Source organism: Colletotrichum lupini, chromosome 5, assembly GCF_023278565.1.
Source record: "Colletotrichum lupini chromosome 5, complete sequence".
Classification (NCBI taxonomy): domain Eukaryota; kingdom Fungi; phylum Ascomycota; class Sordariomycetes; order Glomerellales; family Glomerellaceae; genus Colletotrichum; species Colletotrichum lupini.
This window is the reverse complement of record NC_064678.1, coordinates 4,063,416-4,087,214: the sequence shown is the minus strand read 5'-3', so window position 1 is coordinate 4,087,214 and position 23,799 is coordinate 4,063,416. Positions and strand designations below refer to the sequence as shown.

Below are 23,799 nucleotides of genomic sequence, written 5' to 3'. Positions count from 1 at the left end.
TGAATGTGTAGTAGTGCGGTTGCGTGTGTTTATCATGAAGGAAAAACCCCAGTGAGATGAACCCGATGAGATGAGTCTTTGTCTATCCCCGCCTCTAATCACCGAGAAGAAATGCGAAACCGTGTAGAGTTCCCCAGAGACTTCAATGTCGATTAAATGTTGTGTAGCGAGCGGGTGAAGAGTGAAAGCGAGTGAGAGAGTGAGTGAGAGGAAAGGGAAGAGATGGACCGAGCAAGGCCACGCCAGTGACTGAATCTGGTGAGGGGAAGAAGAGCTAAGGGGAGTCCAGTGTCGTCGGTTCAATGACACGACAAACTCTCTCTCTCGCCCTGGTCCCCCTCTGCCCCGACTCCGCCGAAGCGTTGGCGCGGTGCCTCGGTTTCCCTCTCGGCCCCGTAACAGCGTTTCAGCGGGGTCCTCTCATCCGATGAAATTCGGAGTATTCGTTCCTCAAAATGACGGTCTGAGCCAGTTGGAGAAAAAGCTTCCCGGGACGATGGGGAAAGCTCGGTCGCTTTCGGACTCTTTCTTTGCGTGAACCGAACAGAATGCGGCATCCATCTATGAGAGCCCGCAAGACTCAAAGTCGCGCATCATGACGGCCATCTGGGCACGTTTTGCGGCCTCGGCGACGAGTGTGAAGTCGCGGAGGAAGGCCTCGGTTGAAGGGGGCTGCTGGCCGTTGGGTTGGGGTGGCGCCATCATTTGGTTTGTGGACATGTGCGACGATGAGGAGGAGATGGAGGACGTGGAGTCCTGGCGCTTGGGAGACTGGATTGGTGCGTTCATGGTGGGCGGTGCGTGGTGGGTGATGGTGACGATTTTCGAGATGTTGTTGTGGTTGTGATACGATTCTCTCAATGACGAGAGAAGGTTGGAGTATTCGGGTGTGGGATGATTGCTGCGTAGGGCCAGGAACCAAGGTCCGAGAAGGGGGCGATGGATGGATGGTTGGTGGTATTATACTTATTCCCCAGATCTTCGATTTCGGAGCGCAGATCTTGACTCTTTATGTGAGACCCCAAGTAGCACAGGTACCTGAAAAGTAGGTGATGTCAGGCGGGGGGTGGGGAGGAGGGAAAGGCGGGATCAAGAAGCTAAGAAGGGTGGAATGGGAAATGTCCGACAAGAGTGAAGGTGCGGAAGAACCCCTTTTGTGAAAAAGGAAGGATAGTCGACGGTGAGTGCGGAGTAGACACGAAAAAGTACGTGTGGTGTCTGAGATTTTACTCAAGACCAAGTAACGAGCAGCGGGAATGCCGTGAGGCGTGGGGTGTGTGTGGGTGAGGACGGCGGCTGGTTTAAAGTGATCGTGGGACGACCCTGGGTTGTCGGTGACAGGCTATAATTGCGGGACCGCTTGTCTTTGCTTGCAACAATATTGGATGGGCAATATTGGAATTCGGCGCGATTGCGGATTACCAACCCTTGCTCCGGCAGCGGGTAACAAGGCCAAACGAGTCGGTGGATAGATTGAGCGAGCGAGCGAGTGAGCGCGTGAGAGGCAGATAACAAAGCGGGAGGCAGGCCAAGTTTTGGTTTCTCTTTTTTTTTTGGCAAAATAGAAAGAGGGAGAGGGAGAGAGTGATTCGCAGAAGTGAGACAGGCAGAAGGGGGATCGGCGATACCACAGTCAGGCGCGGAGGGATGTTGCGACTCTTATGTGTGGGATATCGTTCGAGTGTGTAGCAGCTGAGCCGGGCCTGGAGGACAGAATAAGGCGAGTGTGAGTCGGTAGTCGACGCGGGCTTGCGTAGGTATGCGGGATAGTGTGGGTGGTAGCAGCAGCAGCGTTTCCTTGCTTGAGTGTATGTAGGATTCTGAGCCGAAAGAAGGCTGGAGCGAGTAGTCTATTGTGTACGAAGTACGAAGTAGAGGACAGACAGCTCGTGCGGGTTTGTGTGGGTGTGCGAGTGATGATGTGATGGGCTTGTCTTTGATTGGGGTTGGTTCGCGGGTTGTCCAGTTGACTTGCTTTTGATCCAGACGAGGAGAGTGGGTGGGTGTGGTTAAACAGTTAAAAGTGTGGGAGGAGTGTGGGAGGGATAGGATAAATGTGGTAATTGGGCCAGGAAAGCTTGGGATGGGCGAGTCGAGAGGATAAAGAGAATAATATCAGGTGTGTGTGTGTGTGCGCGCGCGCGAGTGTGTGCCTTCTGCTTTTTCCCATCTACCGACGCAAGACCGAGATGGCTGTCCGAGTTGGGTTATTTACTTTGCCAAAGTAAGTGTACACGGTTACGGAGAGTAGCCGCGGTTGAAGAATCCATCTTATCTCCAGTTCTTTTTTTCCCCTTCCCTCTCCCCGCTGAGCAGAGCAAGACTGAGAGGGAAGGGAAAAAAGAGGGACGATACTCCATACGTCTTCACGTTATTTCCCGCCGTCTAATCCATGACGCTCTATGCCCTGGACCCGACCAACTCCTGGAGCCGCGATAATAGGTCCGAAGATGGAGGTGGATAGGTTGAATGAATGCGCGAGAGCTTGGTATGACGCCGAACCGCCGTCTGCATGGTTTCCTTCTTTCTCTTCCTCACTCTCTTCGGCTATCGTATCGCCTCGGCTTCCTCTCTTTGCCTCGTCAAGGAGACGACGACGCATACTTGTCCATCAACCCCAATAGCCACCCTCTACGACCCAGCATGGCCCAGCCCAGATCAACAGCCAGCAGCCTGCTTGACCTGGTGTTTGTCATTGCGGGGAGGTACTTGCAGAGGCACAAGCGTCAGGCGTAAAGCCTCGCGGTAAACGTCGCCAAAAGCAGTAACTGAGGGCCTCCATGTGCCAAGTACCGGTACATCTTCCCCCATCTGAGGCGGGGGGGAAGGGGATTTGCACCTCGTCTCGCGACTCAGCAAAGGCCAAAAGGCCTTCAGGGTCTTTGCGGATCAGCGGCTCGAGCGACCGCTGTGGCAGGTTCGGAAGCACACGCTCACAGTGCTTGACAGGCTGGAATGGGCGAATCCTGAGCGGCGGAAACGGAGGAGAGAGGTCGGCCTTCTCGCCGTCGAGCGTTTCGCAGTGTGGGGTAGGTATCCGTCGAGCCAACTCTTCACAAAAAAGGCAGCATGTCATGGTGCGGCGTGCCTTGGTGCTGGTTCCTGGGGGGCAGGTTGTCATAATGGGCCTGGGCTGGAAGCATGGGGGTGGCCTCGGCTCCCCATGTATCGGTACCTGCGTGTCTGCTTTTCCCTTGATGCGCCGTCAGCGAGAGACGCTGGGCCGTTTCTCCGCATGGTACTGGATCGCATCAAACCGCCCCTGGCTGTGTGATCCTGGGAAAGAAGCTCAAGAGCCAATGCACGGAAGCCCTGCCTCGTTCGATTTCGGCCTAGGACGAGGGAGACAACAGCCCGACGATGACATGCTCTGCTCCACTTGGGAGAGGACCAAGATTGCGCTATCCGTACCAGCCTATGTGATTGTGTGCCCACGCCCATCAAGGCCCGTCCATCATAGGCACAGTACGGATATTGGCCTGCCCAGTTGCGGAATGTCTTTCCTTTCTGGCGAATGAACGGATTAATGACTGAGAGACGCAGGCGGAAGCGGACGATGCGATGTAATGCGATGCAGTGCGAGATACTCGATCACGGGCTCGACTAGGATGATGTAGTATCCCGCCACGGAGGATGGTCCTCAGAGATGGGCTAGAGTAGATAGGGCAGTCATATAGTAGAGCAACGACCGTGCCTGTTACTGCTGCGGTTCGAATACCAAGCACAAGCCTTAAGGTAAGGTGAGGTGGTTTCGCGGTGCTGGGTTGATGCGGGCTGAACTCTATCTTGAACGGGATTGCGGGGGAGAAGTCCATGAGGGGAGGGGGGAAATCACAAGCCTTGAACTTGTTCCAACATCTCCATCAACACAAAGAGAAAAGCCGGGGAAGCTGCGAGCGATTGCCAAAACTCAAAACGATGGAAGATCTGGTGGCTCCTGATTCAAGACGCCTCTTTCCATTTTGCTTGTGATTTCCCCCAGTCTCTGCTCCTCTGCCTTCCACATTGATCCCCCCAATTCATGAAGGCTGAAGCCTTCGTCTTCGTCAGCTCTTGCCTCTTTGGTTGAGCAGGCACCTCTTGCCTCACTTTCCGCGGGATGGCTGTGCGCAAAGGATCGTTGACGGTTGACGTATCCGTAAAAGACTTTTCTGCCTGGGCTTCCCGCTGCTCCTTGCTGTGTACGTTGCGTGGTCGTGGATACTCACGTACCTAAGGTAAGAAACCTGGGGCTGGAGAAGTGGCGACGGTTGTTGTTGGTCTTGAACTTGGTCCATCAGACTCCATGCTGCCGACACCTATCACCGAGAGCATCCTAGGAGATGCCGGCTTCGGTGGAGACATGTGAAGAAGAACCGAACGATGTTGACGGCGCATCCGTTTTCTCTGTGGCACTCTCCAGGCTTTCCACCCCACAAGACAACTAGCTTCTTCGGCGCCTCGCCTTAACTTTTTTTTTCTTCGTCTCGAGCGACCGTCGAACGCGCATGTCCGCCCCTCCGTCGCTTGGTTTTCCGACCTCGCTTCATCCTAGCGGCATGCTTCCCGTCTGGGGACCCTCTGGGCAGTGGGCTTTGGTCTCGAGCAACGGAAAATCTCGGGACGGAGATCTCCCACGTTTGACAAACGTGTCCCACTTTGGAAGAGAGGGAAAAAAATGCTTTCCCCACGGCTGCCCCGCCAAAACGTCCTCGCTGAGTCGCTCCAGCCAAATGCGAGGCTTCGGAATACCTTCGGCATGAGAATATCTCGGGAGGTAACACAGGCCGCGGCAGGATGATGCTCATGTTGGACCACTCTCTTCTGATCCAAGGGCGAGAATCATGCAATATCCATATGCCGGAGAATGGCAAAATTTCTTTCTTGCCTGAATGCCTTGTGCGTTTCTTTTCTGATTGACAAAAAATTTGATCAGGATCCTCCCTCACGTCGATTCTTGGAACGCAGCATTCGGAACCTGGCCCTCCACAGCATGCGTACGAATAGCCAAATGCGCAACAGCATAGTCTCGGACGAACAAGTTGACGACAGTTTGGATTGGGAAGGTTCCTCCTAGCCCATCGCCTAGGACCATGCAGCTTTAGTCGAAGCTACCTAGGTAAGGTAGGCGGGCAGTGGCAGGTCAACCTCGACTTTGGGTAGCAACGGATGTCCAGTGTAAGGAAGTCGCCGTGGTAGACGGCCTCAACTCCCGATTAGCTCGCCAGTGTTCGAGTCAATTCGCCGAGGAGTTGCTCGGCAAGCGTCGAAGCAAAAATTGAACGAGGTGCCCATCAAGGTCCAGAGCCATCAAAAGAGGTGTGGAGGGGATGGAATCGATCGATGGGCCACGCTTCCCCTCTGTAATAGCGTCGGCGCTGGCGTAGGCGCATACACTTGCATGTTCTGCACGAGTCGCGCGATCTTTCTATCTGGCATGTCAATACGTAGTGCTCTGTGCCTGGCCGTCATGGCTCCTGTCAACTTTTCAAGGAATGGCTCAATGCTGGCCGGGCAGTGTCCGGTGTGAGTGCCCGCCGTGACGGACATTGTTCCTGCGGGCGGGTCAGCTTTCTTCCTGCAACCACGTCAAAAGTGACAAGCTGTCGACTCGTCGAGGATGGATTGTTGACGAGCGGAAACCCCGTAACGGCGGTAGGAGAGACCCATTTGGGAATTGGGCGAGGAATTTGACCGAAAGTACCGAGGGTCACCTTGCGACCCCGGAGAAGAAGAGGAAGACGCAGAACCTGAAGCCCCACCCGCTAGAAGGTCTCTCGGATCTGGGAAATTCACCGCGGTTGATCCGCAGCCACTCACCTTGGACCGACCGAGGGCACGCCGACATCGCCCCGCCGCCGAGGCAGGCAACTCTGGAATTTGAGCGAGATTCCCATGACCTTTCCAGCCAGTGACATATGGGAATTCTTCCAGTCTGATGACCGGGACTTTGGCCCAAGTGATCCGCCAATATACAGAGTACTTGCAAAAAAAAGCATTGCTACGGATATTTTCGTGTCAATCAAAAGCTGCATCGGGGACGAGGGCAGATTCAGAAAGAAGAGGCATACCGCAATACAGCCAAAGGCAGGCATGTCACAAGAAATTCAGGGTCCATCCACGGCGCCGCAAACCCGCTCCGTCTTCCCAGCTGCAGCAGAGTATCCGTAACTGACTGGACGGCCGCTGGACACGGCTGCAGCTCTCCTGCAGCTGTCCTGGTAGCTTTATTCAAACCAGCAAACGGGCGTCCATTCATGCACTTGCTGTCCACTGGCCCATGGTCCACGGGTCAACGTCTCCATGGCCATATTCAAGAGTAAGAGTGGGATAAAGCAACGAGAAGGAGAAATAAAAACCCTCATGCAACACTAAGGTAGCAAGTTCTGGCACCACCCACTTTATGCCCCTGTCTCGCCCCGAATGCGCCGAGAAAATTGAGGAGGAGGAGGAGCGGGAAAGTAGACTTCGGGAACAAAGACCCCTTATCTCGCATGGAGAAGCGATAAATTACTCCGAAGACACAGGATGGGCGGTGTAGAAAGTTGCGCATCGCGACGGGCATAATCGTACAACCACACGAATACCTTACGGAACAACGGACGTCTCCATCAAATCTCATGAATCCGACCAACCAAACCACGAGCTGTAGAGTACTACCTACGGAGTATACCGATTTCCTGACCTCAGGCCCAACTTTGAAGTTTGAGAAAGGTAGCTACAGCCTACCGCCCCGCCATTCCGCGAGACCGAGGCACGCCGCACGCCGCACCGCTCCCACTCGTCCCCCTTTCTCCCAGGGCAAATCACACCTACCAGCCACGCACCGGCGCCGCATCTTTTCCCCCGAGCTCGCTCTGCATCCCATCCCGCAGCTCACCCCGCCGCCGAGCCCCGTCTACCGGACACCCGACCTCCACAACCCTCGGCTCAATCTCCCCGCGTCATACGACGGGAGCTCTCCGTTCCATCCAATCCCTCCCAACCACACCCACGCCCGGGACTCCTGCCCGCCCGCCCGCCTTCATCATCGACAGCATCGGCCTCACCGAGAGCAAGCCACCTCCGGCGCCAACGCCGCTGCCGCAAGCCAGCCATCATGCCGGACAACACCCCGAGAAGCTGGTTCGCCGTCCCGGCCCCCGTCGCCGCCCTCTTCCGACGCTTCCCCCTCGCCGTCTACCCTGCCAACGACCTACCCCTCCGCAGTCCCTCCCGCGGCGACACGCCGACACTATACGTCTTCATCGCGGACGACGATGCCCCGAGGGGCCGACCGAGCTTCAACCCCTCGTGTCTAAAGTGGCAGGTTCGTTTCGATGTCTTCCTCCTCTTCCCTGGCGACATGCCCGCCGTTGCCTATACTCGTCCTCCGTCTTTGCACGCAGCATCCGGCTAACCCTCCCCTCCCAAACAGACCTTTCTCAGAATCGCCGGCGTAGACTTCCACATCGCCCCCTCAACAAACCACGCCTCCCCCTCCGGCGCCCTCCCCTACCTCCTCCCGCCCTCCCCTCTCCGCCCCATCGCCGGCCCCTCGAAACTCGAATCCTACGCCCTAGAAAACACAACCCTCAAGAGGCTGCCCGTGCTCTCCTCCTCCTTCTCGACCTCCTCCGCGCCCGACGCGGAGCTCAAGGCCCGCGAACAAGCCTACCAGTCCTTGCTGGACCACCGCCTCCGCGCCGCCTGGCTATACGCCCTTTACCTCGCCCCCGCCAACGCGGACCTCCTGTCGCGACTCTACGTCGAGCCGGCGTCAAAGAACCCCGTCGTCAGGCTGACGCTCGCGCACCAGGTCCGCGCGGCGGCCGAGGCCGAGGTGTTGAAGGTGACGAGGAGCGCGGTGGTGGATGCGAAGAGGGTACACGCTGACGCGCGCGCCGCGTTTGAGGCTCTTGCTGCGTTGCTGGGGGAGAACGGCAGCAGTCGAAGTAGTAGTCACTCAGAAAAGGGGGGAGAGGGTGGTGGGGGTGAGTGGTTCTTTGGCTGCGAGGGCCCGACGCTGTTTGACGCGTCTGTCTTCTCGTACACGCAGCTGCTGCTCGACGAGGAGTTTGGGTGGGTGGACGAGTCGCTGTCGGAGATTCTGCGCGAGTTTCCTGCTCTTGTGAGGCACCACGAGAGGTTGCTGGAGAGGTGCTTTCCTGATAGCGAGGAGGGGGTCTTGGTATGATGAACACAAAGTAAAGTATAGCTTCAGAGCAAGACAGAGGGGCAAAACGGAAGTGGGAAAGAGCCCGGAGGCTACCGGCTCCTTTACCGTATAAGACGATCGGAATAGACATCCGCCTACAAGTGACGGAATAATACATCATCAGCATGGCACGGCAGGTCACCGAGGTAACATAGAGAGGGTTACCTAGAGGCGGCTTGCCAGCATTTGCGCTTCTCAACTTACAACGTTTTCTTACTCTACTGGGTGATATCTAATGTTTCGATATTACGCGTATGATGCGAGACGTGTCTGGATGAGGCGTCATTTCTAGACCAATGTCTTCGCGGAATCGGACAAGATATTGCCTCTCTCTTTCTCGGCCGACATCTGTTTGGCTTGAATAATTTGACGTTGGATGATGTACCTAAGGATTTGTGTGTGAGTTGGTCCCCATACTAGTTCTGTATTCCAAGAAAGAATTCGACTCGAATGTTTGTTTAGCATTCAAGTTAGGTAAACCCCTTCCTCTCATGCCGACTAGGCCGTCCAGCTGGCTCGCGGTGAGTGATATTGAAGGGGTTTTTTATCAAATGTGGCCACACGGCCTAGGTTGAATCACGGGCGCCTTTGAGGAACATGCCAGGATAACGACCATCTCAGCTTGGCCAAGTCGACTTCTTAGTTGACTGATTGCCTCTCATAAGCCTTGAGGCGCTTACCGGATGCTTCTTATTTCAGGCAAGGGAAGAGGGATGGTAATGACGCAGCATGTCGTGGGCGCTGACGGCTTCGCAGGCAGACGCGGCGGGGTACCCTTTTGAACAGTGACATGGGGGCCAAGGCCTCCAGATATGGTGTGACGGTTTTCTATCAGAGTAAGTTACCAATGCCATGGTATAGGCGACGGGAGTAGAATGAACTTCATCCTTCCACTGCTAAACGTTGAGGATGTCAGCGGCTGGCTTGTTGATACCAAGAGGGCAGCAGGTGCATAACAAAACATCGAATCGTGCTAAAGATGTATGAGGATGCCCTCTGATGTTTTCATTAATTGGCTTAGTACAAAGGTCTAAGTTATTTACCAAAAGTCTGGGACACGAGGATACAATCAGCAACCCAAAGGATAGCTCGAATATCATGCCTCTACTTGAACTTTCAGTCCCTGCCATAAAAGGCTATCGCGGTAGACAACGGATGGAGGCTGACACTACAGCCAGTCACGATATTGTTCCGCATCGCGGTTTCATTTTCTCAATAGGGGTATGGCGTTTATGACCAGCAACGTACAGGTAAAATGATATGTTATAAGCAACCAACAAAGACTCGTCATCTTTCATATCTTCGCACAATAGGAGGATCCTTTCATGAGATCTCAGGTATGAAACGGGCTGGCCTCAGTATCGTCAGGGAAGCGAAGCATAAGGGTTTTTATGGTTGGAACAAGAGACATAGCGCACACGGGTTGGTTTGCCGTGGCTACAGGCAAGTGATCAGTTGTCTCTTTGACAACAGACGAGCGTTAGGCCTTGGATGCTAGTGCCCAAACACGAAGTTATACTTACTTTCTTGGTCGCTGAGTTTCCTCGACACAGAGACGAAATCATGGCAATGTGTTCCAGCTTGTACGCTGCGCCAAAGTGTCATCTTCTTTTCGCGAACGAGGCTCAGACACAGAAGTAGTACTTATTTCTCCGCGTTCAATAATTCCAAAACAGATAATCAAAGTAGAAGACGAGCGCTAGCTAGAAAGTGATTATGGCACGATCAAGTAGAGCGTTTGTGGTTGTATCAAATCGGTGCAAGATCTTTGAAGGTAGACTTTGGTTGGAACCCTCTCTGCCTGTAAGTCAAACCGACCCGCTACAACAACAAACTGACGACAAGAGACAAAAGAAAATGAGGAACTATTAAAGATATCGTCGAAAGAGAGCAAAAAGTGAAACCAAATGCTTAAGAACCAAAAGAGTTGATCAGTGGGAGGCTTGAACTCCCGGCCTTGGCATTACACAACATTTCAGATGAAATATTAGTACCACGCTCTAACCAACTGAGCTAACCGACCAGTTGTCTGTGAACACCTTCCGGCTTTGCATATCTGAGTAGGCTTCGGTTTAGCCGAGCGGCCCACCAAACGCCGAACACCACCACCCCTCCCAATCAGATCAAGGACGAATAAGATGAAGAGATAGAGTAAGAAGCGAACGATGGTTAGCTAAAGAGTGAGAGAATCTCAAGTTTGTATTCTGCGACAAAAATTGTCCATGCGGCAGCCATATCAGAAGCTCATCTCTTAAGGGAGGCTCGGCCGGCAAGGCTTGGGTCAGGATGAGGAGGAACCTGACAAGAACAAACGACCGGCTTTCGACAGCGACGCCGTGTTCACACGGGCACCTGCGTCGGGATGTTTCCCCTGCCCGACTTCCGGTCATGTCTCTCAGTCAGGCCTGTATATTGCACAGGACCGTGAGACATACTTTGGCAGTTTGAGTTGCTGTCGCGGTGAAAGGGCGAGACCGGACTGATCGCAAGCAGCGGAAGATCGACAACAACCTCAGAGGGGTTCAGAGTGAACAGAAGAAGCTCGTAATCGATGATGACCCGGCAACATTCCGCGCTGCCAGGAGTTTAAGCGACGCCCCCCGCGAAGCGATCCCAGCTCTGGGGGCTGAATATAGCCCCAGGCATGCATACTAATAATAATAGCCGCAGCGAGAGAGAGGCAGCCCCAAGACCTCTGTCTCTCAGCCAGTCACCTTGGAAGGTCAGCTGCAGCTCGTTGCTGCAAGACTGCGTCAGATCAGGTCCGGCGGCTCGGGGTGCTGGGTGCTGGGTGGGAGGGGGGCGTCAATGACTATCGATTTGTCCTGCAGGGCCTGCATGTTGATGGCAGCAATAATGTTGGCTCGCCGCTCACAGCTATGTCGCACTCCGTATCCGTACACTACATTGCAATATACCTGCTCCGTCACACAGCCTACCCGTACTCCATACGCACAAGAGTTTGTAAGCTTGCGCTCTGCGGCTCGGAGTTCCATGCATTGGGATTGGGAGGAGAGAAAGTCTATCCCCCACCGTCAGTGCGACGCTTAATCTGGACGAGGGACGGAGCACAGGCACAACCAGAGGCATGCCATCCGAAGTTGTGGGAACATGGCCGCTGTAACCCTTGGACCGGCAGGCCGTTCGCTCGGAGGCAACCCCTCCTGCATTTCGCATTTCCTGGGATCGCAGATGGAAACGAGAGTTCCATCAGAGTGCTTTGTTGTGTGTTCCAACTTCAAGAAGGGGGACTTTGGTTGATACATAGCAAGGTAAGCAGGCAAGGCACGAAACGTCAGAAGCCGCAGCCATAATCGATCCATGCTGTTAAATGTCTTTGGACCCTGCTTGCGGCTTTCACGACGGGTGAAGGATCCCTCTCTCAGGTTGTCTGGCACCGTCATTCCTCCTCGCCTGGGGCGCCTCACACGGTCACACCTCACGCCATGCGTCCAGTTCCTCCTCAACTCAGCCTTACCACGCCAATCTATCCCCTGGAGAGACATTGCCCGTTGTGCAGTCCCTGACTTGAACTAACCGTCATCTTCACACTACTACCTTAGTTCGCCCGGTGGCAGGTTAGCGTGGACCCCATGCTGAGAGTGAACTTTGAACTCCTACGGACTCAAGGACTGTGACCTGCGGTCTGCGGACTTCCAGACCAAGACGTTCATTTCCATTTTGTTCCTTGCGCCTCGTCCAATCGCACATCCCCCAGGAAAAGAGCGCGCCCCCGGCAGCCCTACAACTGCTCTCCTCCCCTTCTCAGCTGTGCCCCAGCATCTCAATCCCCTTCTCTCCCCCCCTAATTTCTGGCTGGGCAACAAAAAGACCAAGATGCCTGTCTTTGCGTGATTGATTTTGGGCTTCTCAGCTTTCTCTCATCTTTCCGGTCTTTTTACGCTCGCTACCTGTCTTGATACCGCTCGTTCGCTCGCCCGTACTTACAGTAACCTTGACTTACCTTGCGCACTTACACCAACCCTCGCCAACTCGCGAGTCACGGAGGAAGCCCACCTTTGACAAGGGCAACAGAAATACCTCCGATAGCGAAGACGACAACCCGTCCCGATATGAATTACGCTGGAAACAATGGCGCACAATAGAGGCTTTGGTGCTTCTTACCAACCTCCAGACGCGCCGCAGCAGAGACCACGACTGGCGCACCAGAGTTCCAACGTGTCCGACGTCAGCGATTTTGAGAGCGCTCCTTACGACGGGCATCATTCGGCAGCAATTCGTGGGAGGGATTCCCTGGTCTCGCTCCAGTCCTACTCTAATCACACTTCGCCGTCACCGCACAACCCGGACCATCAACTTCACCGGCGACCCTCGACGACTTCCACCTGGACCGCATCCTTCTCCTACACTGGTGCTGCCGGATATGCGTCCCTGCCTCCGCCTTCCGGCCCTGATATCCCTAGAACGCCCTCGCACTTGAGGCGGAATGTTGGTCGCGCACCATCGCGACGCGGTCACGAGACCATCCCCGAGGAAGAGCATGACCTCTCCCTCCTGCGCTCCGCCGCACCCATAGGCCAATCGTCGCAGTACGAGTCGGTTCCCGATACCGAACCCATTTTCGATGTAACTGCTGCGCTTGGCCCGATGGGCTATCAAGAAGATGCGTTCCTTGGAAGATTGCAGGAGCAGGAGGCGAGCGGTCATCTCACCGGTGGTCTCGGGGCCGGGTTCAGGCCGGACACCACGATCAAGGGCGAGGATCTGCTCTCGTCGTCCCCGCTGCCTAAGAGGTCCTCCCTTACGCGGTCCTTTTCTCGTCGTCAGAAGTTGGGTCGTGCAGCCACCATCAAGGACCGCGGCCAGGATGAGGCTAATAAGCAGGGGAAGGTCATTGAGGTCATCATCGGAGACACCCCCGAGGAGGCCGCTCGACGGCAGGTAGACCAGGTCGATCTCAGCGTTGTCGCGGGACCGAGCATCATGGGCGACGATGCTAGTATACGGCACGCCACGTTCCCCGTCAACAGGAGCCAGAGGACACAGGTCTTTTACCCGCAGCCCAACTGGAAGCCATTTTCGATGAGATGGCCATATCTCACCGCTTTGATCGTTCTGTCGGTTGCCCTCGCCGTCATGGTCGAGTTTCTTTACCAGAGATCGCAGACTCATCCTCTGGTCAAGTTCAAAAGTCCCGCCGATGTTCCGGGGCTCGAGTACTTCGCCGTCAAGTTCCTGCCGACTATCCTCTCCGTTACGTACGGCGTGTTGTGGCAGGTCACCGACTTTGAAGTGAAGCGCCTCGAAGCGTACTATCAGCTTTCGAAAGAAGGAGGTGCACTTGCAGCCGAGTCCATCAACGTTGACTATGTCACCAGCCTGAGCTGGCTGCGGCCTTTCCGAGCGATCAAACTGCGGCACTTTGCGGTCGCTGTGTCTTCCATCGCGACCTCCCTGGCTGTGTCGTTGGTGCCAACCTTTGGCGCTGCGTCCTTCTTTCTATATCCCGACAGGGCTACACGCCTTGCGCATCCCAACGGCGACAAAGAGATCAAACTGAATGCCATCTGGTCGAGGCTGCTATCCTCCACCCTCTGCGTCTGCGCCCTCTGCGGCTGCATCCTCTTCTACATCCTCCAAAGGAGAAGGTCTGGCCTGTTGGCCGACGTCAAGGGCATTGCAGGTCTCGCGTCCATGGCGGTCGTCAGTCACATCCTCGTGGACTTTGCGGACCTGGACGTCGTGAGCCACCGCGACATCCACGACAAGCTGAAGCACCGCCGCTACGTCTTGCGCAACGCGTCGCTGGCCCCCGACGACGAGAACCCCGTGTCGTCGCAGGATACCGACAAGTACCGCGACGACCACCTCTCGCAGAACCCGCACCCGCGATCCCTGCGGCTCGGCGGCTTCCTCCCGTTCGTCATCGGCATCGCCCTCTTCACGGGCTTCATCCCGGTGTTTCTCTTCTCCAGCGCCAGCATCATCACGTCCAAAGCGCCGTGGGTCGTGACCGCCCTGGCCGTCTGCATAAAGCTCGGCTGGGGCGGCCTCGAGACCGACATGCGCATGATGGAGCCGTATTACATCCTGTCAAAGAGGCACTCGCCGTCCAAGACGCTCACGCTCGACTACACGGCCATGCCGTTCGCCCTGATGCCGTTCCACGCCTTCCTCAACGCCCACACGCTCATGTTCCTCGTCGGATTCGGCAGCATGATGGCCGAGGTCCTGACGGTGCTGCTGACCAGCCTGGCCACGGTCGTGGGCACAGAGTTCCTCGACGCCGCCTACGCCCCGCCGCCGGACCAGCAGGATCGACCCGGCGGTCACCACGGCGTCGAGGACGACGGCCCGGACCTCGGCGGCATCAACGCCGGACAGGAAACCGTATCGTCTTTTTGGATCTCGTACGGCCTGGCGACCTTCATCCTCGTGTACATGGGCACCGTCGCGACCATCGTGTTCCTCCGGCGGCGGCACCCGTTCCTGCCGCGGCAGCCCAACACCATTTCGTCGCACCTCGCCTTCATCCACCAGAGCAAGATGATTTACGACTTTGTCAACACGGCGCGTATGAGCAATGCCGAGATGGCGCGGTACCTCGAGGGACTCGGCAAGACGTACGGGTTGGGCTGGTTCGAGGGCCGCGATGGGCAGACGCACTGCGGCGTCGACGAGGAGGAGCTGTTGGGGTACTATAAGCACGGTATGGATTTCCAGGGGACAAATAAGCCGTGGAACCAGCAGTGGGATCAATATGATTGAATATCGTTACCGTGGAACATACAAACCGCGAGAGCGAGATGGAAAAAAAAAAAAAAAGGCGTTGAGATGAACTACGAAGGGGGAAAGGTGCGGCAGTTGAATTGGATTGCTCATGGAAAGGGGTGGTTTAAGCTGCTGCCTGGAGATGAATCACATGAAAACGAGCACGAAGGCGTTCATTTCACTCGGAAAGGAGCAGTACAGAGTGGGAAAGGAGGCGGGAGTTTTATGGTTTTACATTTTCACATGAAATATGGTGGGAATTAGACGCATTTGATGAAGATGCATGCGGGTTTTTGGGTTCACGGTGGTGGGTGTTTGAGGAGCTTTTTTTTGGCTTTACGAGTACAGCGATTGAGCGTACCGCATGCATACAGAATCGATTTTGATAGATGAAGGGAATGTAATGAATGCCACTTCACACTTCTGCCATATAATGAAGAATCTCACCGATGGAAAGAGCGTGCCCATACAGAGTGCGTTATCGAGCCGAATCAGATACTCGTAGAAATCGTGACATGCCGTACGCCATACGAATATCGTAAGCCGGTCTGGTCTGGTAAAAGACAGCCATGTCGCCGGTTGCCCTGTCGATCCCCCGTGTTAGTGAGCGGGAGTGGCTCGCCGCCATTGCCAGTTTGGTTGGTTGATCACCAGGCCTCTGTTTTGTCGCGAGGTCGACGGGCTGGTACACTTTATCGCGATACGAGGGAAAAGAAACCGGGTTCGGATCAAATGAACCGATCCCCTCTGGCTGTATCTACCAATTGACTACTCGGTCAATCTGTCTATTTCAATAGCATTGGTAGGTCGGCGACTTTTCAGGATTTCTAGTTGAACATCCTCACAAACTGGTCTTCGCGGGCGACGCTGACATCACGCTGCAGGGAAATTATGCACACAACGTCGATTCCTTGTCTTCAGTAAACTGACAGTCTAAGCTGAGAATGTACGCGCGACTCCCAGGGTCAAACCGTCAATGTGTTGCGCTAGAATTCCTTTCCGACCTCATGCCACTTTTCTCAGGAACTCCGCCGCCTGTAGAGAATTGAATGGCATTTATGGATTCCCTCAACGGAAGCGGACGATCTTCCATGTTATGGTAAGGCGTTCGTGATTTATTTTAAGGCGTCGGGTCATTTATCTGCGGATGGACAGAACCGGCCTTACGAGGAGAGAAGTCGCCTCTTCGTTTTCGGGGCGAGTGCTAAATTTTGTGTTATAACGTGTATGGAGTATCTCAGACCCTGGACCTTGAGCAGCATGACATAGATTAAGGTTGTCGATAAATGAGCATATAATTGCAAGGTGGGAATATTGGCGGAATTGTGTTTTTTCCCTCCCTTCCTCTTATGACAGAATTTGTTGCCTTGGAATAATGAGAGAGGGAAGGATAGAAGAAGCAATATGCTGCAAGGAACAAGCCATTATTGCAAAATTCCTCAAGGGAGGCTAAGGCATGATGGTACGAGTCAAATGTTCCGAGACACATGGCAGTCGATGTTAAACGACGCAAGGAAAGTCTGCAGGTGGCATGCGGGCCCCAGGTCTGGAGATTGATCATTGATGAGCGATTATGGGAAAACTTCGTCACCCCCATTGCTGTCGATGCCGTGAACAGTGGGTGTGGATTGTGACGGGTTCCCACCAGCAATGTTTATTTTGGCTAAACGATTGGAGATGAGTTGCCGCCAGACTGGGAAGGGATTGTGATTTTCAGCGTAACACCGGGCCCCGAAGCACGCGTTGCTGGCGGGTTGCTGCCACACTGGCACCGCTGGCACGCTGACCACTCTGACGAGATTTGAAAATGTGGGTTTTGCGGAGAAGGGAGCTGCAAAGGGAGATGGAATTGTTTCTGAGTGCCGTTTGATGTGCGCTCGTCTAGAGCGAGCCGGAACACGCTCGAAGCCAGAAATCTCAATCGTGGCGATGCACGGAGGATCCGCGTCTCGGGAGGGACCAACGAGGATGAAGACTCGCAGACTCTGAGAGAGTAGTCGAGGACTGTGCGAGGGAGGGAGCCAGACGGATGAGAACAAGGTTCGGGCAGCGTCGCAATTGGCTTCTTGTCGGCGGGAAGCCCTGCATAAGCAACATACAGTGGGGACCCATTAGTGTCCATACAGCGCACAGTATCCCCCAAAATCATGGATTTTCAACAGTAAAAATAAGCATTAAGCATAACAATAAAATAAGAATAAAAACGTAATATAATAGATTAAGTATTAATTCATAATATTAAAAAGTTATATTAAGTTTTATATTAAATTCGCTGTGTTATTAAATTTTTTTAAAATAAGATAAAATAGATTTTACTTATAATGGATTATAGGGCGTTAAAAGTGCGAATAATACTGTATTTGTTAGTACGTTTTTAAAAAACTCGGGTACTAGTTTTTTAATTCTTATTTAAGTAGTAAAGAAAAATTCTAAAATTTTATTAAAATAAGTTCTATATTATTTCTATAGTAAAATATTTTTGAGAATTTTCTTAGCTATAATTGTTACTTAAATAGTAGAGATATTACTTATATTAGTATAATGAAGTTAGTGGGTTTACGCTGACGCACTGGGTAGGTGTATTGAAACTAATGGGTCCTCACTGTAAGGTAAAAAGGCAAGGTGAACGAACACAGCCTCTCGTGCCCGGACCTGCAACTGGAATTGTTACTGAGCAAAGTTGGGATATTCACTCACTGGAAAGTCTGTAACGACGGACCAGCGGTTCATCAGCCCAAAACATTGGATGCTCGTCGATCATCAGCGTTAGCCTTGGAAATCTTGTTGGTCCATCGCTCATCCGTCTCCATCGTGAGCCGGAAAAATGGTCTAGGTCGCTCGGCTCGGTGTGCCGCGGTGAGCTGTCAGTGTGAGGAAAGTCATGGTGCTGCAGAACATGTTACAGGGTGAAGGCTGGCAGACAGCAGCCTCAAGAAAGCGTTCTGAGAAGCCTTCCATTTTGTCTTTTGTTTTCTCATCAATTTTCGTATAGGCGATTTCCAAGAGTCCACGGCCCGCTGGACGGCTCAGCCTCGCAACGGTAGCCTGCCAACCGCCGTTGGGGCGGCTGGGCCATTTTTAGACGTCTCAGGCTCGTGATTCCCTTTTCCTTAGGAACGACCCCGGCCAGGTTCTGTCCCGTTGGGACGAAACCACGCAAGCCGGGGGGCATGGATTTGTGACGTCGAGCCTGTTCAGTGGGCATCGGGCTGGGTAGACACCAGTGACTGGTCACCACTGAAGCCTTCGGTCGCACTCGCTCTCCCGGGAGCCGGCATTTCAGGTGTGAGCAGGCAAGATACCCCGGCGTGGCATGGTCTGCTGGAGTAATGCGTACGTACGCGTGCCCTTTGGAGAGAGTTGATCGTGGCAGTGCAGACTACAGAGACTGAACTCGACGAGAGAAACAGAAGAATGGAAATGAGCTGTGGGTTAGCCTTCTTCTTTGGCTCGGTCTAGTGCGTGCCGCTTCTTCCTCTGGTCGTGGTGCCGTGTTCCTGTTTCTCGAGGTGGTCTTGTCTGATGTCTGAGGCTAGGCGACACCCAAACACCCCGTGTCGCGGAGGTGCTTGAGATGAGAGCGGGCGAGGGAACATGCCAGCAGTAGCTACTTGGGCCCGTTTGGGTTTCTTGTCGTGGAGGCTTAGGTCTTGGAAGCATTGTAAAGTGGTCTTGGAGAGTCTTGGGAATTTTCGGAGGCCCGGGACTGCGTGATCTGAGGCTTACTGTGTAGGCTAGTCCGTTGACAGCATTCATTACGAGAAAGGAGAGGCTGGAGGCCGATGACGATGACCTGGACTGGAACGGGTTGTGGTGATGACTGTGCGTATGTTCGTACGCGGTGTAGCGCGGCGGCGGGCGGGGGCGACGTACCTAAGCCGATGGGAGTTTATTAGTTGTCAGCATTCGTGTCTGCAGCCAGTGTCTGGGGGCTGGATTGAGAAGCTGAAGAACCTGCATCCGTATGGATACAGAGAATAAGAATCGAAATGCAGACGGGATACGGGAGCAAAGATGGGACGGGGATTTGGATGAATGACCTTGGTAGACTTGAGGCTTGAGGCTTGGCCATGCAGAGCTGCAGGTGGAATATTCGGATGGCGGAAGGCAGTCGGTTTGCATGACGCTATGATTGCGGGAGTCCGCCAAGTTGGACGAGGATGTGAATGACAACGCGAACGACGATCGGGTCTGTGTTGTCGATGCTGATGCTGTTGGTGTAGCGGAAGGTTATAGAGAATATGGATTGGCGTAGCAGCGGGGTCATCGAGTAGGCCGAGTTGTATCTGGTCCACATGTGCTGTTTCGTCAATCATGGCTGAGAGTCTAGAAATGATGTTGATCTGTAATTCTCGGACCTTGAAGTTGATGCTTGAATGGTTTGGTTTGGTTTGGTTTGCGTGAATTAGGCATTGTGTTGTTTCCCCGGCATCTGGTATGTGTGGAATTTGCTCTGCCTCGTAATGAGCGACCAAAATACATCCTTGGGCACTGCAGCAACAGCAAGCCTGTGGTTTGTTGGTGGTGAGTCGTGATTCTGGTGGTGTTGCTTGGCTGATTCCAACAGTGACAGACAGCATTTCAGTTGACTTCGTGTGTACATGTGTCCCGCTGGCTGCGTGTTCGTCTGGACCGTTCCTGACGGCTTTACGCGCCAGAGACAAGTAGCTCTGTTAGATCGATACGAGCTGAATCCAGTTTTGGATGCGGAGGTACAGCCAGAGAACCTCTGACTTGCTGGTGAAACGTGTGTAAGAGAAGGTATACTCAATGTCCCCGGTTGCGTCCTTTTCCAGCCTCGTCAAGCAAGACTCAGCAGGCAGTACCTCTTCTTCATCCCATTGGGCGCGTGTTCGCTTCTTCCCTCCTTCATCCTTCCCTCGTGTCTCCTTGGGAGTGTAAAAGTCCTTCCAAGTTCCCCCGTTCTCCCCTTCCACCACTTAAACAGGGGGGCTCAAAACCAAGTGTCTCCAAGGTACATCCCACATTCGCACCTCGACGACGCACCACCCGGCTCCAAAGATTGAAATTACGACAGCCTGGGCCGACACCACCCATTCGCAACCCCGTACGGTACTACGGCCCCCACCCCTGTCCCCTTTACTACCCACAAAGTGGCGCATCCACACACCAGACACAAGTCAATCCACGGGATTCCTGCTGTCCGCCTGTCGCAGCACAGCGTCGCTCTCCCTTGGGCCTTTGCCTATACCCATCATCCTTCCACCCCCGTATTCTGGCCCTTGTTGCCCGGTTTTCCCTGAATCCGACCTTCCACCCGTCTTGGTTTTGGGTCCAGTCCTGCTTTTGCCTTTCGCTCACTCGAACCCAAGCAGAGAAAGCCGCACCAAGGAAGGAACCAAGGTTGCAGCCAGCAAGCACCTGCCACTCCCTCCACAGTGCCATCCAGCAACCACCACCGGCGCCTCCTTTCATCACTCCTTCCTTCCCCGTCCAGCCCTCCGCTTGGCGATCTGCTTCCCTTCCCTCTCCCTTCCTTTCCCAATTTCCTTTTAGCAACAAACAACAAAACCACCAAACCCACCCATCTCCAATCCCGACCCTTTCCCTCAGGTCGACACCTAGCCCTGCGACTACCGATTGATTCGACGACAACGACGACACGAACATTCCCTTCGCTTCTTCCGTCGCCGCCTTCGAGAGGGACGCACTCCTCCATTCCCTCCGTCGCTCGCTTCGTTTTCTTCGCCAGAACAGGAGGATTGACAGGAACAACCACCGCGCCAAACCCTCAATTCGTCGGCAGATAACCTTCGCTAGCACCTTTTCCCCTGCCACGGAAAACAAGCCAACCTTTGCGAAATAACTCCAGAGGCCTCGAGCTCGATCGACGACCGCATCAATCCCTTTGCTTCTACCGAATCGTCTTCTGTCGCCAATACCGTCTGGAACGACGTCAACCTCCATGATATTCTCGACCTAGACGGCTTCATCTTCCGCGCTCCATCGTCTACCAACGACGATACTGGACCACAGTCAAGCGGATCACCTCTTACTCTAACCCAGACCATCTCGACGACCTACCACCCACCATGAGGTTGTCACTCGCTAAGCCGTTGCTTCTGCTCGGCACCCTGGCCACCTACCTCACTACGCCAGTCCTTGCTGCTGAGCAGTTGCTCCAGTCAAACTCTCTCAACACCTGCCAGGATGATTCCAGCTTCACAGCCAGTCTGTTCAACGTTGTCTTCACCCCCGGCAATGGAAGTGCCGCAATCAACATTGTCGCCGTCTCCTCTGTTCAGGGCAGCATTGTCTTTGATGTCTCTATTTCGGCTTACGGCTACGAGTTCCTGAGGCGCACTGTTGACCCCTGCAGCATCAACCTCGCTGGTCTGTGCCCCATGACTGCCGGAAAGATCACCATGAACTTCAACTTGCCTGTTGGTGAGGATGCCGTTGGCCAGATTCCGGGCATTGCCTACAACATTCCCGATCTCGACGCTACCGTCCGTGTCTTCGTCAACTTGACCGACACCTCCACTAGTGTGGCTTGCGTTGAGGCTGATATTTCCAACGGAAAGACTGTCGACTTGATTGGTGTCAAGTGGGCTACCGCCATCATCGCCGGCTTGGGACTGATCTCTTCCGCCGTTATTTCTGGTCTCGGTCACACCAACACCGCTGCCCACGTTGCCGCCAACACGCTATCGCTTTTCGGCTACTTCCAGTCTCAGGCTATTGTTGGTCTCACCGGTGTTCACCTGCCGCCTATTGTCCAGTCATGGACTCAGGACTTCGTTTGGTCTATGGGTATCATCCGCGTCCAGTTCATGCAGGATATATTCACATGGTACCAGCGGGCAACTGGTGGAACTCCTTCCACTCTCCTCAACTCCTTGACGACCACTTCTGTCCAGGTTGAGAAGCGTTCCATGGATTGGGCCCTTTCCGCCGCCAGAATGGCCAAGCGTGGCATTTCTTCCGTTCCCTCCATCATCGCCAAGAGAGCCAACATTCAGCTTTCCTCCGGCAGCTACATCGTGTTCGGAATCCAGAGAGTTGCCTTCCGCGCCAAGATCGAATCGACTAATCTCTTCATGACTGGCTTGTCCTTCTTCTGCGTTTTCGTCATCTTCACCGTTCTTGGCGTCGCCGCCTTCAAGGGATTCTGCGAGTTGGCTGTCCGACAGAAGTGGATGAAGAGCGAGAAGTTCCTCGAGTTCCGCAACGGCTGGTTCACTGTCCTGAAGGGAATCCTCTTCCGTATGACGTTGATTGGTTTCCCCCAAATGACGATTCTCTGCCTCTGGGAGTTCACCCAGGCTGACTCCGCGGCTGAGGTTGTTCTCGCTGTCTTCTTCCTCTTCGGTATGGCTCTCACCCTCGGATGGGCTTCCTTCAAGGTTATCAGAATCGCGCGTCGCTCCGTGGCCATGCATCGCAACCCGGCCTACATCCTCTTCTCGGACCCGCAGGCCCTTAACAAGTGGGGTTTCCTCTACGTTCAGTTCCGCGCTTCGGCATACTACTTCATCGTCCCTACGCTTGGCTACACTGTTGTCAAGGGAATGTTCGTCGCCTTTGCCCAGCGCAACGGAACCATTCAGGCCATTGCCTTCGTCATCATTGAGGCTGCTGCGCTCATCGCTGCCAGTGTTTTGCGCCCTTGGATGGATAAGAGCACCAACTCGTTCAACATTGCCATCTGCGTCATGAACTTCCTCAACGCCGTTTTCCTGCTCATCTTCTCCGACGTTTTCGGTGCCCCGGCTCTTGTAAACGGTATCGTCGGTGTGGTTCTTTTCATCGCCAACGCGGCTTTCGCTCTGATCCTGCTGCTGCTTGTTATTGTCAGCAGCACATTGATCTACTTCCGCAAGAACCCTGATGCTCGCTACCAGTTCATGGCCGATGACCGAGCCTCCTTCATGAAGTCCCAGACCCAGCTCAACACCACTACTGAGTTGGACGCGTTGGCTGCGACTGCCCGAGGTGACAAGGCCCACTACAACAAGGGACTCGACCTCGATGACGACAATGACTCCATCTCTTCTGAGTCCATGCGTCGCCGAGCGGACCCCTCTGGTGTTGCTTTGCCGCCATCGACTGCCCAGTCAGCTGCGCCCTCTCAGCACTCTCAGCGTCCCGGAGGTCAACAGCACGGCCAGGCGCCGCACTCACCAGTGGACCCTTCGATGCCTCTCTTCCCGGCAGACAACCGCAACCCCTATGGACAAGGGCCTACTCGCACCCCAAGCCCGTACAACGGCTCTGCATCAACGCTTGGTGCCAACAATCACAACCAGTACCGCAACCAGAACAATGCCAGCCCTGCGCAGTACCGTTCCCAAAACAACGCCAGGTAAGATATCAAAGGAACAAGAGCCACTTGGCAATACAGTAGCTAACAATCGAACAGCCCTTGGCAACGTGGTGCCGGATATGAGCACTAGATATGACTTCACATGATGTTTGCCCGTTTTGATGGGAGATACCACAGTCTCAAGGACAAAGCGCTAGGCAATCTTGCCGGTTCTTCTGTATATGTGTTGGCATTCTGGTCCACCCAATCATCTTGGGCACATTTTCTCGGATACACGAAAACATGAGGGATTTTGACAGGAACCCAAAACCCCACCAGCTCAGTAATGATGTGCCAGGTGTGGGAAGGGAGACTTGAGCCCTCACCTTGGGTTATGACGCAATGCATCACAGGATAGACGGAATGGTATCTTCCTTTTTTTCCTTCTCTCATCTCTATGTTCCACACACTTGTGCCTGGCATTGAAGACGGCGTCCCGAGATCACGGCGTTGATTATTGTTTTACGGGGTCGTCGGGCACGCTAATCAGGAGGATTGCCGCGCCGTACTGGGTTTTCTTGACTTTGTAAATAAGTTGCTGATGGCAGGAGAAAGGATACCTCGC

At 54.2% G+C, this 23,799-nt stretch overlaps 8 protein-coding genes and 1 non-coding gene across 9 annotated transcripts, besides 1 other annotated feature; 4 read left to right on the top strand and 5 right to left on the bottom strand.

Annotated features, from left to right (window-relative positions):
- Positions 1-561: 561 nt before the first annotated feature.
- Positions 562-789, bottom strand: CLUP02_10615 (uncharacterized protein; the record flags this gene model as incomplete). Its single annotated transcript, XM_049289589.1, has 1 exon — positions 562-789. The coding sequence occupies one exon, from the start codon at positions 787-789 to the stop codon at positions 562-564; it is 228 nt and encodes a 75-aa protein (XP_049146734.1).
- Positions 790-2,658: 1,869 nt separating this feature from the next.
- On the bottom strand, positions 2,659-4,344 carry CLUP02_10614 (uncharacterized protein; the record flags this gene model as incomplete). The annotated part of the gene is made up of 8 exons (XM_049289588.1): positions 2,659-2,811; positions 2,840-3,128; positions 3,176-3,312; positions 3,380-3,415; positions 3,465-3,858; positions 3,918-4,035; positions 4,090-4,173; positions 4,227-4,344. The coding sequence occupies 8 exons, from the start codon at positions 4,342-4,344 to the stop codon at positions 2,659-2,661; spliced, it is 1,329 nt and encodes a 442-aa protein (XP_049146733.1).
- Positions 4,345-5,449: 1,105 nt separating this feature from the next.
- On the top strand, positions 5,450-5,894 carry CLUP02_10613 (uncharacterized protein; the record flags this gene model as incomplete). Its single annotated transcript, XM_049289587.1, has 2 exons — positions 5,450-5,505; positions 5,576-5,894. The coding sequence occupies 2 exons, from the start codon at positions 5,450-5,452 to the stop codon at positions 5,892-5,894; spliced, it is 375 nt and encodes a 124-aa protein (XP_049146732.1).
- A 488-nt stretch (positions 5,895-6,382) lies between these two features.
- CLUP02_10612 (uncharacterized protein) lies at positions 6,383-8,155 on the top strand (the record flags this gene model as incomplete). Its single annotated transcript, XM_049289586.1, has 3 exons — positions 6,383-6,440; positions 6,855-7,288; positions 7,397-8,155. The coding sequence occupies 3 exons, from the start codon at positions 6,383-6,385 to the stop codon at positions 8,153-8,155; spliced, it is 1,251 nt and encodes a 416-aa protein (XP_049146731.1).
- Positions 8,156-8,464: 309 nt separating this feature from the next.
- On the bottom strand, positions 8,465-9,781 carry CLUP02_10611 (uncharacterized protein; the record flags this gene model as incomplete). The annotated part of the gene is made up of 8 exons (XM_049289585.1): positions 8,465-8,561; positions 8,857-8,951; positions 9,022-9,072; positions 9,111-9,149; positions 9,220-9,280; positions 9,359-9,525; positions 9,597-9,613; positions 9,700-9,781. 8 exons carry the CDS (start codon positions 9,779-9,781, stop codon positions 8,465-8,467), a joined length of 609 nt encoding a protein of 202 aa, XP_049146730.1.
- A 323-nt stretch (positions 9,782-10,104) lies between these two features.
- Positions 10,105-10,199, bottom strand: CLUP02_tRNA168. The gene has a single exon. It is a non-coding gene; the product is annotated as a tRNA-Ile (tRNA).
- A 2,069-nt stretch (positions 10,200-12,268) lies between these two features.
- CLUP02_10610 (uncharacterized protein) lies at positions 12,269-14,905 on the top strand (the record flags this gene model as incomplete). Its single annotated transcript, XM_049289584.1, has 1 exon — positions 12,269-14,905. The coding sequence occupies one exon, from the start codon at positions 12,269-12,271 to the stop codon at positions 14,903-14,905; it is 2,637 nt and encodes an 878-aa protein (XP_049146729.1).
- A 3,197-nt stretch (positions 14,906-18,102) lies between these two features.
- Positions 18,103-18,186: a sequence feature (Short protein (CLUP02_10609, UQC85113.1) was converted to a misc_feature.).
- A 177-nt stretch (positions 18,187-18,363) lies between these two features.
- CLUP02_10608 (uncharacterized protein) lies at positions 18,364-19,488 on the bottom strand (the record flags this gene model as incomplete). Its single annotated transcript, XM_049289583.1, has 5 exons — positions 18,364-18,614; positions 18,668-18,781; positions 18,863-19,034; positions 19,089-19,208; positions 19,267-19,488. 5 exons carry the CDS (start codon positions 19,486-19,488, stop codon positions 18,364-18,366), a joined length of 879 nt encoding a protein of 292 aa, XP_049146728.1.
- A 1,365-nt stretch (positions 19,489-20,853) lies between these two features.
- CLUP02_10607 (transient receptor potential ion channel) lies at positions 20,854-23,325 on the top strand (the record flags this gene model as incomplete). Its single annotated transcript, XM_049289582.1, has 2 exons — positions 20,854-23,234; positions 23,292-23,325. Coding segments are annotated over 2 exons (2,415 nt in total), but the record flags the coding sequence as incomplete, so codon positions are not given.
- Positions 23,326-23,799: the final 474 nt, after the last annotated feature.